Source organism: Bufo gargarizans, chromosome 4 (genome assembly GCF_014858855.1).
Source record: "Bufo gargarizans isolate SCDJY-AF-19 chromosome 4, ASM1485885v1, whole genome shotgun sequence".
NCBI lineage: Eukaryota > Metazoa > Chordata > Amphibia > Anura > Bufonidae > Bufo > Bufo gargarizans.
Genome location: NC_058083.1, coordinates 537500965 through 537518367, shown reverse-complemented (window position 1 = coordinate 537518367; position 17403 = coordinate 537500965). Strand labels below are relative to the sequence as shown.

The 17403-nt window shown below is 49.4% G+C and overlaps 1 protein-coding gene across 1 annotated transcript in view; it reads left to right on the top strand.

Moving 5' to 3' along the window:
• The window catches only part of LOC122935570 (phosphofurin acidic cluster sorting protein 1-like), a 163848-nt gene that overhangs the window by 113011 nt on the left and 33434 nt on the right, over nucleotides 1–17403 (top strand). The window contains exons 16-18 of the mRNA XM_044291334.1: nucleotides 72–226; nucleotides 7448–7558; nucleotides 15203–15305. Coding sequence (XP_044147269.1) covers nucleotides 72–226; nucleotides 7448–7558; nucleotides 15203–15305 — 369 coding nt within the window. The remainder of the gene's footprint in view (nucleotides 1–71; nucleotides 227–7447; nucleotides 7559–15202; nucleotides 15306–17403) is intronic.

Below are 17403 nucleotides of genomic sequence, written 5' to 3'. Positions count from 1 at the left end.
TTGAAAGCACGAGTTCGCTCAACACTAGTCTTGGGTTTGCCGTGGTCTCTGAGTTTGTGTCTCCTCTCCAGCTGTAACTGTAACTCATTGATGCCTCCACCGGTTAAAGTTGTGGTTGCTGGTGACCAGAGTTACCTCAGTGTCATCCTTCGGTTCTTCGTGGAGCAGATCGCTGGGAAGACTCCGGACTGGCTCAGCTACATTCGCTTCCTTGTTCTGCCTCTTGGTGAGTGTGACCATTCAATGATTTGCCTGAAGAGCGTGGTCTGTGTCATGTCGCTGACCGTCATGAGCCCTGTAGAAGTCCAAGGACTCACAGGGATGTACTGGGCACACGTGTGGACTCCTGGTGTCATTGTTGTCATGCGTGAGGAAGGTTGTACAGGTCACGCCATGCTTGTGAGCACGGATGACCTGTGAGGTGATTTCTCGCCGCTCTCTTGTCGCTAGTGTTTTAGAAATGTGGAGTCATTGCCCAGCACAAGCAGTCTCCGTGTACACGTGGCCAAATAGCTCATGAATGTCGCCATCTGGTGAAAAGCAGCAAATCATGGAACCTGACTGACAGCCTGTAATCAGCAGTGCAGTCCTCCAGAGGTGACCGGACGCCACTGTGTCTGCATGTATGTACCGCCCAAGGGCTGGAAGTGCTGGCACCAAGTGCAAACAGACCCCAGGCCTGATCTGTATGTGTGGACATGGAGACCCACCGTCCTCCTGCACTAGCAGGGGGCGCTGATCCTGATCTGATCGTTAAGCATATATACGAAATATATTATTTTTTTTATACAAGCATCAGGTCAGGTTCAGCGCCTCCTGTTGGTTCAGTTGTATGGAGGGTATCGTGGTGGGGATCTCCTCTGGGTTCCAGTGCCTGCTTTCTCTGGCCATAGTCTGTATGGTGGAGTCACATGTGAAGGTCTCATTGAGGAGATCTACCCTGGGTTCCTGTGCCTGCTTTCTCTGGCGATAGTCTGTATGGTGGAGTCACATGTGAAGGTCTCATTGAGGGGATCTCCTCTGAGTTCCTGTGCCTGCTTTCTCTGGCCATAGTCTGTATGGTGGAGTCACATGTGAAGGTCTCATTAAGGAGATCTACCCTGGGTTCCTGTGCCTGCTTTCTCTGGCCATAGTCTATATGATGGAGTCACATGTGAATGTCTCATTGAGAGGATCTCCTCTAAGTTCCTGTGCCTGCTATCTCTGGCCATGGTCTGTATGGTGGAGTCACATGTGAAGGTCTCATTGAGGGGATCTCCTCTGAGTTCCTGTGCCTGCTATCTCTGGCCATAGTCTGTATGGTGCAGTCACATGTGAAGGTCTCATTGAGAGGATCTCTGAGTTCCTGTGCCTGCTTTCTCTGGCGATAGTCTGTATGGTGGAGTCACATGTGAAGGTCTCATTGAGGGGATCTCCTCTGAGTTCCTGTGCCTGCTTTCTCTGGCCATAGTCTGTATGGTGGAGTCACATGTGAAGGTCTCATTGAGGGGATCTCCTCTGAGCTCCTGTGCCTGCTATCTCTGGCTATAGTCTGTATGGTGGAGTCACATGTGAAGGTCTCATTGAGAGGATCTCCTCTGAGTTCCTGTGCCTGCTTTCTCTGGCCATTGTCTGTACGGTGGAGTCACATGTGAAGGTCTCATTGAGAGGATCTCCTCTGAGTTCCTGTGCCTGCTTTCTCTGGCCATAGTCTGTAAGGTGGAGTCACATGTGAAGGTCTCATTGAGGGGATCTCCTCTGAGTTCCTGTGCCTGCTTTCTCTGGCGATAGTCTGTATGGTGGAGTCACATGTGAAGGTCTCATTAAGGAGATCTACCCTGGGTTCCTGTGCCTGCTTTCTCTGGCCATAGTCTATATGATGGAGTCACATGTGAATGTCTCATTGAGAGGATCTCCTCTAAGTTCCTGTGCCTGCTATCTCTGGCGATAGTCTGTATGGTGGAGTCACATGTGAAGGTCTCATTGAGGGGATCTCCTCTGAGTTCCTGTGCCTGCTTTCTCTGGCCATAGTCTGTATGGTGGAGTCACATGTGAAGGTCTCATTGAGAGGATCTCCTCTGAGTTCCTGTGCCTGCTTTCTCTGGCCATAGTCTGTATGGTGGAGTCACATGTGAAGGTCTCATTGAGAGGATCTCCTCTGAGTTCCTGTGCCTGCTTTATCTGGCGATAGTCTGTATGGTGGAGTCACATGTGAAGGTCTCATTGAGGGGATCTCCTCTGGGTTCCTGTGCCTGCTATCTCTGGCCATAGTCTGTATGGTGGAGTCACATGTGAAGGTCTCATTGAGGGGATTTCCTCTGAGTTCCTGTGCCTGCTATCTCTGGCCATGGTCTGTATGGTGGAGTCACATGTGAAGGTCTCAATATGAGGATCTCCTCTGAGTTCCTGTGTCTGCTTTCTCTGGCCATAGTCTGTATGGTGGAGTCACATGTGAAGGTCTCATTGAGGGGATCTCCTCTGGGTTCCTGTGCCTGCTTTCTCTGGCGATAGTCTGTATGGTGGAGTCACATGTGAAGGTCTCATTGAGGGGATCTCCTCTGAGTTCCTGTGCCTGCTTTCTCTGGCCATAGTCTGTATGGTGGAGTCACATGTGAAGGTCTCATTGAGAGGATCTCCTCTGAGTTCCTGTGCCTGCTTTCTCTGGCCATAGTCTGTATGGTGGAGTCACATGTGAAGGTCTCATTGAGAGGATCTCCTCTGAGTTCCTGTGCCTGCTTTATCTGGCGATAGTCTGTATGGTGGAGTCACATGTGAAGGTCTCATTGAGGGGATCTCCTCTGGGTTCCTGTGCCTGCTATCTCTGGCCATAGTCTGTATGGTGGAGTCACATGTGAAGGTCTCATTGAGGGGATTTCCTCTGAGTTCCTGTGCCTGCTATCTCTGGCCATGGTCTGTATGGTGGAGTCACATGTGAAGGTCTCAATATGAGGATCTCCTCTGAGTTCCTGTGTCTGCTTTCTCTGGCCATAGTCTGTATGGTGGAGTCACATGTGAAGGTCTCATTGAGGGGATCTCCTCTGGGTTCCTGTGCCTGCTTTCTCTGGCGATAGTCTGTATGGTGGAGTCACATGTGAAGGTCTCATTGAGGGGATCTCCTCTGAGTTCCTGTGCCTGCTTTCTCTGGCCATAGTCTGTATGGTGGAGTCACATGTGAAGGTCTCATTGAGAGGATCTCCTCTGAGTTCCTGTGCCTGCTTTCTCTGGCCATAGTCTGTATGGTGGAGTCACATGTGAAGGTCTCATTGAGAGGATCTCCTCTGAGTTCCTGTGCCTGCTTTATCTGGCGATAGTCTGTATGGTGGAGTCACATGTGAAGGTCTCATTGAGGGGATCTCCTCTGGGTTCCTGTGCCTGCTATCTCTGGCCATAGTCTGTATGGTGGAGTCACATGTGAAGGTCTCATTGAGGGGATTTCCTCTGAGTTCCTGTGCCTGCTATCTCTGGCCATGGTCTGTATGGTGGAGTCACATGTGAAGGTCTCAATATGAGGATCTCCTCTGAGTTCCTGTGTCTGCTTTCTCTGGCCATAGTCTGTATGGTGGAGTCACATGTGAAGGTCTCATTGAGGGGATCTCCTCTGGGTTCCTGTGCCTGCTTTCTCTGGCGATAGTCTGTATGGTGGAGTCACATGTGAAGGTCTCATTGAGGGGATCTCCTCTGAGTTCCTGTGCCTGCTTTCTCTGGCCATAGTCTGTATGGTGGAGTCACATGTGAAGGTCTCATTGAGGGGATATCCTCTGAGTTCCTGTGCCTGCTATCTCTGGCTATAGTCTGTATGGTGGAGTCACATGTGAAGGTCTCATTGAGAGGATCTACTCTTGGTTCCTGTGCCTGCTTTCTCTGGCGATAGTCTGTATGGTGGAGCCACATGTGAAGGTCTCATTGAGGGGATCTCCTCTGAGTTCCTGTGCCTGCTTTCTCTGGCCATAGTCTGTATGGTGGAGTCACATGTGAAGGTCTCATTGAGAGGATCTCCTCTGAGTTCCTGTGCCTGCTTTATCTGGCGATAGTCTGTATGGTGGAGTCACATGTGAAGGTCTCATTGAGGGGATCTCCTCTGGTTTCCTGTGCCTGCTTTCTCTGGCCATAGTCTGTATGGTGGAGTCACATGTGAAGGTCTCATTGAGGGGATGTTTTCTGGGTTCCTGTGCCTGCTTTCTCTGGCTATAGTCTGTATGGTGGAGTCACATGTGAAGGTCTCATTGAGAGGATCTACTCTTGGTTCCTGTGCCTGCTTTCTCTGGCCATAGTCTGTATGGTGGAGTCACATGTGAAGGTCTCATTGAGGGGATCTCCTCTGGGTTCCTGTGCCTGCTTTCTCTGGCGATAGTCTGTATGGTGGAGTCACATGTGAAGGTCTCATTGAGGGGATCTCCTCTGAGTTCCTGTGCCTGCTTTCTCTGGCCATAGTCTGTATGGTGGAGTCACATGTGAAGGTCTCATTGAGAGGATCTCCTCTGAGTTCCTGTGCCTGCTTTCTCTGGCCATAGTCTGTATGGTGGAGTCACATGTGAAGGTCTCATTGAGAGGATCTCCTCTGAGTTCCTGTGCCTGCTTTATCTGGCGATAGTCTGTATGGTGGAGTCACATGTGAAGGTCTCATTGAGGGGATCTCCTCTGGGTTCCTGTGCCTGCTATCTCTGGCCATAGTCTGTATGGTGGAGTCACATGTGAAGGTCTCATTGAGGGGATTTCCTCTGAGTTCCTGTGCCTGCTATCTCTGGCCATGGTCTGTATGGTGGAGTCACATGTGAAGGTCTCAATATGAGGATCTCCTCTGAGTTCCTGTGTCTGCTTTCTCTGGCCATAGTCTGTATGGTGGAGTCACATGTGAAGGTCTCATTGAGGGGATCTCCTCTGGGTTCCTGTGCCTGCTTTCTCTGGCGATAGTCTGTATGGTGGAGTCACATGTGAAGGTCTCATTGAGGGGATCTCCTCTGAGTTCCTGTGCCTGCTTTCTCTGGCCATAGTCTGTATGGTGGAGTCACATGTGAAGGTCTCATTGAGGGGATATCCTCTGAGTTCCTGTGCCTGCTATCTCTGGCTATAGTCTGTATGGTGGAGTCACATGTGAAGGTCTCATTGAGAGGATCTACTCTTGGTTCCTGTGCCTGCTTTCTCTGGCGATAGTCTGTATGGTGGAGCCACATGTGAAGGTCTCATTGAGGGGATCTCCTCTGAGTTCCTGTGCCTGCTTTCTCTGGCCATAGTCTGTATGGTGGAGTCACATGTGAAGGTCTCATTGAGAGGATCTCCTCTGAGTTCCTGTGCCTGCTTTATCTGGCGATAGTCTGTATGGTGGAGTCACATGTGAAGGTCTCATTGAGGGGATCTCCTCTGGTTTCCTGTGCCTGCTTTCTCTGGCCATAGTCTGTATGGTGGAGTCACATGTGAAGGTCTCATTGAGGGGATGTTTTCTGGGTTCCTGTGCCTGCTTTCTCTGGCTATAGTCTGTATGGTGGAGTCACATGTGAAGGTCTCATTGAGAGGATCTACTCTTGGTTCCTGTGCCTGCTTTCTCTGGCCATAGTCTGTATGGTGGAGTCACATGTGAAGGTCTCATTGAGGGGATCTCCTCTGGGTTCCTGTGCCTGCTTTCTCTGGCGATAGTCTGTATGGTGGAGTCACATGTGAAGGTCTCATTGAGGGGATCTCCTCTGAGTTCCTGTGCCTGCTTTCTCTGGCCATAGTCTGTATGGTGGAGTCACATGTGAAGGTCTCATTGAGAGGATCTCCTCTGAGTTCCTGTGCCTGCTTTCTCTGGCCATAGTCTGTATGGTGGAGTCACATGTGAAGGTCTCATTGAGAGGATCTCCTCTGAGTTCCTGTGCCTGCTTTATCTGGCGATAGTCTGTATGGTGGAGTCACATGTGAAGGTCTCATTGAGGGGATCTCCTCTGGGTTCCTGTGCCTGCTATCTCTGGCCATAGTCTGTATGGTGGAGTCACATGTGAAGGTCTCATTGAGGGGATTTCCTCTGAGTTCCTGTGCCTGCTATCTCTGGCCATGGTCTGTATGGTGGAGTCACATGTGAAGGTCTCAATATGAGGATCTCCTCTGAGTTCCTGTGTCTGCTTTCTCTGGCCATAGTCTGTATGGTGGAGTCACATGTGAAGGTCTCATTGAGGGGATCTCCTCTGGGTTCCTGTGCCTGCTTTCTCTGGCGATAGTCTGTATGGTGGAGTCACATGTGAAGGTCTCATTGAGGGGATCTCCTCTGAGTTCCTGTGCCTGCTTTCTCTGGCCATAGTCTGTATGGTGGAGTCACATGTGAAGGTCTCATTGAGGGGATATCCTCTGAGTTCCTGTGCCTGCTATCTCTGGCTATAGTCTGTATGGTGGAGTCACATGTGAAGGTCTCATTGAGAGGATCTACTCTTGGTTCCTGTGCCTGCTTTCTCTGGCGATAGTCTGTATGGTGGAGCCACATGTGAAGGTCTCATTGAGGGGATCTCCTCTGAGTTCCTGTGCCTGCTTTCTCTGGCCATAGTCTGTATGGTGGAGTCACATGTGAAGGTCTCATTGAGAGGATCTCCTCTGAGTTCCTGTGCCTGCTTTATCTGGCGATAGTCTGTATGGTGGAGTCACATGTGAAGGTCTCATTGAGGGGATCTCCTCTGGTTTCCTGTGCCTGCTTTCTCTGGCCATAGTCTGTATGGTGGAGTCACATGTGAAGGTCTCATTGAGGGGATGTTTTCTGGGTTCCTGTGCCTGCTTTCTCTGGCTATAGTCTGTATGGTGGAGTCACATGTGAAGGTCTCATTGAGGGGATCTCCTCTGGTTTCCTGTGCCTGCTTTCTCTGGCGATAGTCTGTATGGTAGAGTCACATGTGAAGGTCTCATTGAGGGGATGTTTTCTGGGTTCCTGTGCCTGCTTTCTCTGGCCATAGTCTTTATGGTGGAGTCACATGTGAAGGTCTCATTGAGAGGATCTCCTCTGAGTTCCTGTGCCTGCTTTCTCTGGCCATAGTCTGTATGGTGGAGTCACCTGTGAAGGTCTCATTGAGGGGATCTCCTCTGAGTTCCTGTGCCTGCTATCTCTGGCGATAGTCTGTATGGTGGAGTCTCATTGAGGGGATCTCCTCTGAGTTCCTGTGCCTGCTATCTCTGGCCATAGTATGTATGGTGGAGTCACCTGTGAAGGTCTCATTGAGGGGATCTCCTCTGGGTTCCTCTGCCTTCTTTCTCTGGCCATAGTCTGTATGGTGGAGTCACATGTGAAGGTACCATTGAGGGGATCTCCTCCAGCTTCCTGTGTCTTCTATCCCTGGCTATAGTCTGTAAAGTGGAGTCACATGAGTCATGAATCTCAGGTTTTGCAGAAGGAATCTCCTCCAGATCAGTGACCGCACATCATAGTAGCTTGTCTCTCTCATTCAGTCATCGCTTCTAGAGATTTCAGGGTTGTGGATTATTAATGTCCTGTCATTCCATCTTCTCCCCTCAGGTCCCCACCCTGTGGCCAAATACCTGGCTTCAGTAGACAGTAAATACAATGCCCTCTTCATGGACGCAGCCTGGAGAGACGTGTTCAGTCAGGGGGAGCCGCCATCTTCAGGTGAGACCCTTGTCTCAGGGCTTCTTCACACTGCGTCATGCACAAGTCACCTTTATATTCAAAAGCACTCACACTTCTTGTTATGAAGATACAGTACTGCCGTCTGCGTAGTAAGAATAGAATGGTCTCCGGCCTCCTCAAACTGGGAAAAGTCACTCAGAGGCCAGAATTGTGCAGACACCTCCCAATATAGACCGGCCACTGTCTGAGCCGCGGCAGTGCAGCAAACGATTTTCCTGCGGTGCCACAGCCCATTCAAGTGTCCCCCAGTAATACATGCTGGATGTGAGGTCTGTGTGTCCTCCAGTAATACATGCCGGATGTGAGGTCTGTGTGTCCCCCAGTAATACATGCTGGATGTGAGGTCTGTGTGTCCTCCAGTAATACATGCTGGATGTGAGGTCTGTGTGTCCCCCAGTAATACATGCCGGATTTGAGGTCTGTGTGTCCCCCCAGTAATACATGCTGGATGTGAGGTCTGTGTGTCCCCCAGTAATACATGCCGGATGTGAGGTCTGTGTGTCCCCCAGTAATACATGCCGGATGTGAGGTCTGTGTGTCCCCCAGTAATACATGCTGGATGTGAGGTCTGTGTGTCCCCCAGTAATACATGCTGGATGTGAGGTCTGTGTGTCCTCCAGTAATACATGCTGGATGTGAGGTCTGTGTGTCCCCCAGTAATACATGCCGGATGTGAGGTCTGTGTGTCCCCCAGTAATACATGCTGGATGTGAGGTCTGTGTGTCCCCCAGTAATACATGCCGGATGTGAGGTCTGTGTGTCCTCCAGTAATACATGCTGGATGTGAGGTCTGTGTTTCCCCCCAGTAATACATGCCGGATGTGAGGTCTGTGTGTCCCCCAGTAATACATGCTGGATGTGAGGTCTGTGTGTCCCCCAGTAATACATGCCGGATGTGAGGTCTGTGTGTCCTCCAGTAATACATGCTGGATGTGAGGTCTGTGTGTCCCCCAGTAATACATGCTGGATGTGAGGTCTGTGTGTCCTCCAGTAATACATGCTGGATGTGAGGTCTGTGTGTCCCCCAGTAATACATGCTGGATGTGAGGTCTGTGTGTCCCCCAGTAATACATGCTGGATGTGAGGTCTGTGCGTCCCCCAGTAATACATGCTGGATGTGAGGTCTGTGTGTCCCCCAGTAATACATGCTGGATGTGAGGTCTGTGTGTCCCCCAGTAATACATGCAGGATGTGAGGTCTGCGTGTCCCCCAGTAATACATGCAGGATGTGAGGTCTGTGTGTCCCCCAGTAATACATGCTGGATGTGAGGTCTGTGTGTCCTCCAGTAATACATGCTGGATGTGAGGTCTGTGTGTCCTCCAGTAATACATGCTGGATGTGAGGTCTGTGTGTCCCCCAGTAATACATGCTGGATGTGAGGTCTGTGTGTCCCCCAGTAATACATGCAGGATGTGAGGTCTGTGTGTCCCCCAGTAATACATGCTGGATGTGAGGTCTGTGTGTCCTCCAGTAATACATGCTGGATGTGAGGTCTGTGTGTCCTCCAGTAATACATGCTGGATGTGAGGTCTGTGTGTCCCCCCAGTAATACATGCTGGATGTGAGGTCTGTGCGTCCCCCAGTAATACATGCTGGATGTGAGGTCTGTGTGTCCTCCAGTAATACATGCTGGATGTGAGGTCTGTGTGTCCCCCCCAGTAATACATGCTGGATGTGAGGTCTGTGCGTCCCCCAGTAATACATGCTGGATGTGAGGTCTGTGTGTCCTCCAGTAATACATGCTGGATGTGAGGTCTGTGTGTGCCCCAGTAATACATGCCGGATGTGAGGTCTGTGTGTCCCCCCAGTAATACATGCTGGATGTGAGGTCTGTGTGTCCCCCAGTAATACATGCCGGATGTGAGGTCTGTGTGTCCTCCAGTAATACATGCTGGATGTGAGGTCTGTGTGTCCCCCAGTAATACATGCCGGATGTGAGGTCTGTGTGTCCCCCAGTAATACATGCCGGATGTGAGGTCTGTGTGTCCCCCAGTAATACATGCCGGATGTGAGGTCTGTGTGTCCCCCAGTAATACATGCTGGATGTGAGGTCTGTGTGTCCCCCAGTAATACATGCTGGATGTGAGGTCTGTGTGTCCCCCAGTAATACATGCTAGATGTGAGGTCTGTGTGTCCTCCAGTAATACATGCCGGATGTGAGGTCTATGTGTCCCCCAGTAATACATGCTGGATGTGAGGTCTGTGTGTCCCCCAGTAATACATGCTGGATGTGAGGTCTGTGTGTCCCCCAGTAATACATGCTGGATGTGCAGTGAGTCAGGGCACTGTCCTCTGTGCTCTTTCCTGCAGAGAGGCTGATCTTTGTGAGGTTGGCCCTTGCGCCATCTTGTGCTATGCACAGCTCTCTGCTGCCTGCCCTGCAGTGTAATGCACAACGGCTGCAGAAGACGTACATCCCACATTATCAATACAAACTATTACAAGCAAAATGCATGTAAAGAAGGAAGAAACGTGTTTGTCACCTTTAATGGCTCTTTATGGCCCAGCAGGAAAGTCCTTCCAGTCAAATAGACCTCAGCCGTGTTAGCCCCCCCAAATAAAAATGTTTGAACAAAACATATGCAGTTGGTTAGATCTTTGTTAGATCAGGTTAGATCAATTGTTGTTTGCGTTAGATCTCACACAGAAGTAGAGATATTAACAGTTATTTTCAGGGGGGGCTAACCCGTCATCAGCCCCCCCTTATCAAAAAATTGACCAAACAATTAGCTATTTTGGAAGATATTTGTTAGATCAGGTATGATCAACAATTTTTTTTGTTAGATCTCACATAATTACAGACTTATTAAGTGATTAATGAGGGGGGCCAGCCCCCCCACATGCAATTTTCAGGTAAAATTTGATGCAGATTAATAGGCCTTCGTTAGATCCGGTAAGATCAAGTGGTTTCAACGTTAGATCTCATAATTACAGAGATATTTCACATGAAAACACTGATATTAGGTAGTATTACATAATTGTGGTACCCTAAGATACACAGGAACTAGATATGGATCTAGGTGAATGGAATAAGTGAAGAATATGGTTTTCATACTATAGCTCAAAAGTCAAAAATAATTGACAAGAACTGTAATGTCGATAGAACAGCGGTGCGGTATCTGTCACTGTCTGTAATGTCGATAGAACAGCGGTGCGGTATCTGTCACTGTCTGTAATGTCGATAGAACAGCGGTGCGGTATCTGTCGCTGTCTGTAATGTCGATAGAACAGCGGTGCGGTATCTGTCACTGTCTGTAATGTCGATAGAACAGCGGTGCAGTACCTGTCACTGTCTGTAATGTCGATAGAACAGCGGTGCGGTACCTGTCACTGTCTGTAATGTCGATAGAACAGCGGTGCGGTATCTGTCACTGTCTGTAATGTCGATAGAACAGCGGTGCGGTATCTGTCACTGTCTGTAATGTCGATAGAACAGCGGTGCGGTATCTGTTACTGTCTGTAATGTCGATAGAACAGCGGTGCGGTACCTGTCACTGTCTGTAATGTCGATAGAACAGCGGTGCGGTATCTGTCACTGTCTGTAATGTCGATAGAACAGAGGTGCAGTATCTGTCAGTGTCTGTAATGTCGATAGAACAGAGGTGCAGTATCTGTCACTGTCTGTAATGTCGATAGAACAGCGGTGCGGTATCTGTCAGTGTCTGTAATGTCGATAGAACAGAGGTGCAGTATCTGTCACTGTCTGTAATGTCGATAGAACAGCGGTGCAGTATCTGTCGCTGTCTGTAATGTCGATAGAACAGTGGTGCGGTATCTGTCACTGTCTGTAATGTCGATAGAACAGCGGTGCGGTATCTGTCACTGTCTGTAATGTCGATAGAACAGCGGTGCGGTATCTGTCACTGTCTGTAATGTCGATAGAACAGCGGTGCGGTATCTGTCGCTGTCTGTAATGTCGATAGAACAGCGGTGCGGTATCTGTCACTGTCTGTAATGTCGATAGAACAGCGGTGCGGTATCTGTCACTGTCTATAATGTCGATAGAACAGCGGTGCGGTATCTGTCGCTGTCTGTAATGTCGATAGAACAGCGGTGCGGTATCTGTCACTGTCTGTAATGTCGATAGAACAGCGGTGCGGTATCTGTCACTGTCTGTAATGTCGATAGAACATCGGTGCGGTATCTGTCACTGTCTGTAATGTCGATAGAACAGCGGTGCGGTATCTGTCGCTGTCTGTAATGTCGATAGAACATCGGTGCGGTATCTGTCACTGTCTGTAATGTCGATAGAACAGCGGTGCGGTATCTGTCACTGTCTGTAATGTCGATAGAACAGCGGTGCGGTATCTGTCGCTGTCTGTAATGTCGATAGAACAGCGGTGCGGTATCTGTCACTGTCTGTAATGTCGATAGAACAGCGGTGCGGTATCTGTCACTGTCTGTAATGTCGATAGAACAGTGGTACGGTATCTGTCACTGTCTGTAATGTCGATAGAACAGCGGTGCGGTATCTGTCGCTGTCTGTAATGTCGATAGAACAGCGGTGAGGTATCTGTCACTGTCTGTAATGTCGATAGTCAGAAACAGGCGTCGTTCCACTAGGGAACAAAAAAGAATGGCGCACCATAGGGTAATAACGTTAAAAATGAATAAAATAGGTATCTCCACTGGGGAGGCTCACCTGATAGAGTTGTGCTAGTTTAGGCACAACTCTAGTGTGGACATGTATCGAATTGCCTTGAACTCCTCACAACAGATGGTGTGCAGCCCGGGATGGATGCTTCTGTTCAGGGATGCCTGGAATCCCGCAGAAAGCCAATAGTTCAAATAAAAGAAAGGGTATCCCACGGCGCAAAAACACCCAGTAGTTGGAGTAATGGAGGTTATTGTTTATTAAGGCAAGTGGTACCACTTGCCTTAATAAACAAGAACTTACTCCAACTACTGGGTGTTTTTAGCGCCGTGGGATACCCTTTCTTTTATCTGTAATGTCGATAGAACAGCGGTGCGGTATCTGTCACTGTCTGTAATGTCGATAGAACAGCGGTGCGGTATCTGTCGCTGTCTGTAATGTCAATAGAACAGCGGTGCGGTATCTGTCACTGTCTGTAATGTCGATAGAACAGCGGTGCGGTATCTGTCACTGTCTGTAATGTCGATAGAACAGCGGTGCGGTATCTGTCGCTGTCTGTAATGTCAATAGAACAGCGGTGCGGTATCTGTCACTGTCTGTAATGTCGATAGAACAGAGGTGCGGTATCTGTCACTGTCTGTAATGTCGATAGAACAGAGGTGCGGTATCTGTCACTGTCTGTAATGTCGATAGAACATCGGTGCGGTATCTGTCAGTGTCTGTAATGTCGATATAACAGCGGTGCGGTATCTGTCACTGTCTGTAATGTCGATAGAACAGCGGTGCAGTATCTGTCACTGTCTGTAATGTCGATAGAACAGCGGTGCGGTATCTGTCACTGTCTGTAATGTCGATAGAACAGAGGTGCGGTATCTGTCACTGTCTGTAATGTCGATAGAACAGCAGTGCGGTATCTGTCGCTGTCTGTAATGTCGATAGAACAGCGGTGCGGTATCTGTCGCTGTCTGTAATGTCGATAGAACAGCGGTGCGGTATCTGTCACTGTCTGTAATGTCGATAGAACAGCGGTGCGGTATCTGTCGCTGTCTGTAATGTCGATAGAACAGCGGTGCAGTATCTGTCAGTGTCTGTAATGTCGATAGAACAGCGGTGCGGTATCTGTCGCTGTCTGTAATGTCGATAGAACAGCGGTGAGGTATCTGTCACTGTCTGTAATGTCGATAGTCAGAAACAGGCGTCGTTCCACTAGGGAACAAAAAAGAATGGCGCACCATAGGGTAATAACGTTAAAAATGAAGAAAATAGGTATCTCCACTGGGGAGGCTCACCTGATAGAGTTGTGCTAGTTCAGGCACAACTCTAGTGTGGACATGTATCGAATTGCCATGAACTCCTCACAACAGATGGTGTGCAGCCCGGGATGGATGCTTCTGTTCAGGGATGCCTGGAATCCCGCAGAAAGCCAGTAGTTCAAATAAAAGAAAGGGTATCCCACGGCGCAAAAACACCCAGTAGTTGGAGTAATGGAGGTTATTGTTTATTAAGGCAAGTGGTACCACTTGCCTTAATAAACAAGAACCTCCATTACTCCAACTACTAGGTGTTTTTGCGCCGTGGGATACCCTTTCTTTTATTTGTAATGTCGATAGAACAGCGGTGCGGTATCTGTCGCTGTCTGTAATGTCGATAGAACAGCGGTGCGGTATCTGTCGCTGTCTGTAATGTCGATAGAACAGCGGTGCGGTATCTGTCGCTGTCTGTAATGTCGATAGAACAGCGGTGCGGTATCTGTCACTGTCTGTAATGTCGATAGAACAGCGGTGCGGTATCTGTCACTGTCTGTAATGTCGATAGAACAGAGGTGCGGTATCTGTCACTGTCTGTAATGTCGATAGAACAGAGGTGCGGTATCTGTCACTGTCTGTAATGTCGATAGAACAGCGGTGCGGTATCTGTCACTGTCTGTAATGTCGATAGAACAGCGGTGCGGTATCTGTCACTGTCTGTAATGTCGATAGAACAGCGGTGCGGTATCTGTCACTGTCTGTAATGTCGATAGAACAGCGGTGCGGTATCTGTCACTGTCTGTAATGTCGATAGAACAGCGGTGCGGTATCTGTCACTGTCTGTAATGTCGATAGAACAGCGGTGCGGTATCTGTCACTGTCTGTAATGTCGATAGAACAGCGGTGCGGTATCTGTCACTGTCTGTAATGTCGATAGAACAGCGGTGCGGTATCTGTCACTGTCTGTAATGTCGATAGAACTGCGGTGCGGTATCTGTCACTGTCTGTCTGTCACTTGATCTTACCAGATCTAACGAAGGCCTATTAGTCTGAATCAAATTTTAGCTAAAAATTGCATGGGGGGGGTAGCCCCCCCTGACCTAATACCAAATATCCATAATATCTCTGTAATTATATGAGTTCTAACATTGAAGCCATTTGATCTTACCGGATCTAACGAAGGCCTATTAGCCTGAATCAAATTTTACCAGAAAATTGCATGTGGGGGGGGCTAGCCCCCCTATTTAATACTACCTAATATCTGTGTTTTTATGTTAAATATCTCTGTAATTAAATGAGATCTAACGTTGAAAACACTTTATCCTACCGGATCTAACGAAGGCCTATTAGTCTGCATAAAATTTTACCTGAAAATTGCATGTGGGGGGGCTAGCCCCCCCCCCCTCATTAATCACTTAATAAGTCTGTAATTATGTGAGATCTAACAAAACAAGTAGTTGATCATACCGGATCTAACAAATATCTTCCAAAATAGCTAATTGTTTGGTCAATTTTTTGATAAGGGGGGGGGGGGGGCTGATGACGGGTTAGCCCCCCCTGCAAATAACTGTTAATAGCTCTACTTCTGTATGAGATCTAACGCAAACAATTCATTCAACCTGATCTAACAAAGATCTAACCAACTGCATATGTTTTGTTCAAATTTTTTTATATGGGGGGGCTAACACAGCTGAGGTGTCAAATAGCCCTAACCCAAGGCGTGGCTCCTGGGTGCATGTAGCTTTATGAGTTTGATAATGTGGACATCTTCTGTTACACAGAGCGGCTGGACGTGGCGGGGAGAGTGGCACAGTACATTGCAGGGGCGTCTGTCTCCCATCAGCTCTTTATCTCTGAAGCCATGCTGACCTATAGACAGAGAAGGTAAGTGTCACGGCGGACGTGCACTCAGACTCACAGGTAAACCACCAACCAGGCTCTAGGCGAGAGGCAGGGGAAGGGTCACCTCCTAGCTAATCCCTGACCTCTCTCCCTGCACTGCTCAGCCCACATGCAGACCTTGGTGGTAGGTATGATGTGTCCACGTGCCTGGGCGGAAACACCCTAAATTCCCTGAGATGGTGAAGAGGGGAAATAGGAGCAGCCTGCTCGCACAGAACCTGGATGGGAGAAATGACACAAAACAACCAAGACAGCAAACAACAAAACTTGAAACCACACTTATCTTTCTGAGCTGGAACAGACAACCTTCCTTCCTAGCTTCCAAGACCAAAGTGATTCCTATAATCCGCTCAGAGCACTGGGATGGAGTGCTATTTAAACTAATGACCCCACCCAGTGCACCTGATGAGAGGCAGATCCAGCACGGCTCCAAAACAAAACACTAATCTCGTGCTGCTATTCTAGACGGCCTCCGCACATAGTCAGAGCGGGGCATGACAGTAAGATGCGGCAGCGCTCCCGCCATACATGTGCATTGCTACTTTCTTCTTCTTCCATCGGACATATGAGTCTTCATATAATTTGTGACAATAGGAGGTAGGTATATGTGATAATGATTCTAGAAAGTTCTGTGAAGACATGTAACACCGGGCCCCTCCTCTCTCTATTCCCATCATCTACAGTATCCGTTTTCTCATTATTTTCTTCTGGCTAATAGAAGCCAGTATACTGTGACTGACGACGGCCGTCAGTGTCCCCTCTACCCTGTGCCCTGTAGATTTTCCTGCATTCCCTGACCTCGCCTGTGTCCTTTGACCTCTGCTATCTCCTGTAACGTCCTCCACATTGACCGCTAACCTCTCTTCTGTCCTGAAACCTCCCCTGTGTATTTACCTCTTTTGTGTCCTATAACTTGTGTCCTCTGACCTCCCCTGTCTACCATATGCATCCATATTCTGACCCATTCTTGAAAAAGACCCTTATATGGGTAGGAACGTGGCTCCTTTTTATTGATCCAGCACAAACAAAATAAAAAAATAATGACTATTGGATGGCTTACATGTTCATACATTTTCTCCCAAGTCCCTTCTCCATACATCTCCATATCCTGTCCGAGCTAACAATCTATGAATATTCTATCCCCAGACAACCTCTCTGTATCTCACCAAAGACCTACAGCGTCTCCATATCCTGACGGAGCCGACAGCATCTCCATATCCCCGACAGAGTCTCCATATCCCCGACGGAGCCGACAGAGCCTCCATATCCCCGACGGAGCCGACAGAGTCTCCATATCCCCGACGGAGCCGACAGAGTCTCCATATCCCCGACGGAGCCGACAGAGCCTCCATATCCCCGACAGAGCCGACAGAGCCTCCATATCCCCGACGGAGCCTCCATATCCCCGACGGAGCCGACAGAGCCTCCATATCCCCGACGGAGCCGACAGAGCCTCCATATCCCCGACGGAGCCGACAGAGCCTCCATATCCCCTACGGAGCCGACAGAGCCTCCATATCCCCGACGGAGCCGACAGAGCCTCCATATTCCCGACAGAGTCTCCATATCCCCGACGGAGCCGACAGAGCCTCCATATCCCCGACAGAGTCTCCATATCCCCGACGGAGCCGACAGAGCCTCCATATCCCCGACGGAGCCGACAGAGCCTCCATATCCCCGACGGAGCCGACAGAGCCTCCATATCCCCGACGGAGCCGACAGAGCCTCCATATTCCCGACAGAGTCTCCATATCCCCGACGGAGCCGACACTGCCTCCATATCCCCGACGGAGCCGACACTGCCTCCATATCCCCGACGGAGCCGACAGAGCCTCCATATCCCCGACGGAGCCGACAGAGCCTCCATATCCCCGACGGAGCCGACAGAGCCTCCATATTCCCGACAGAGTCTCCATATCCCCGACGGAGCCGACAGAGCCTCCATATCCCCGACAGAGTCTCCATATCCCCGACGGAGCCGACAGAGCCTCCATATCCCCGACGGAGCCGACAGAGCCTCCATATCCCCGACGGAGCCGACACTGCCTCCATATCCCCGACGGAGCCAACAGAGCCTCCA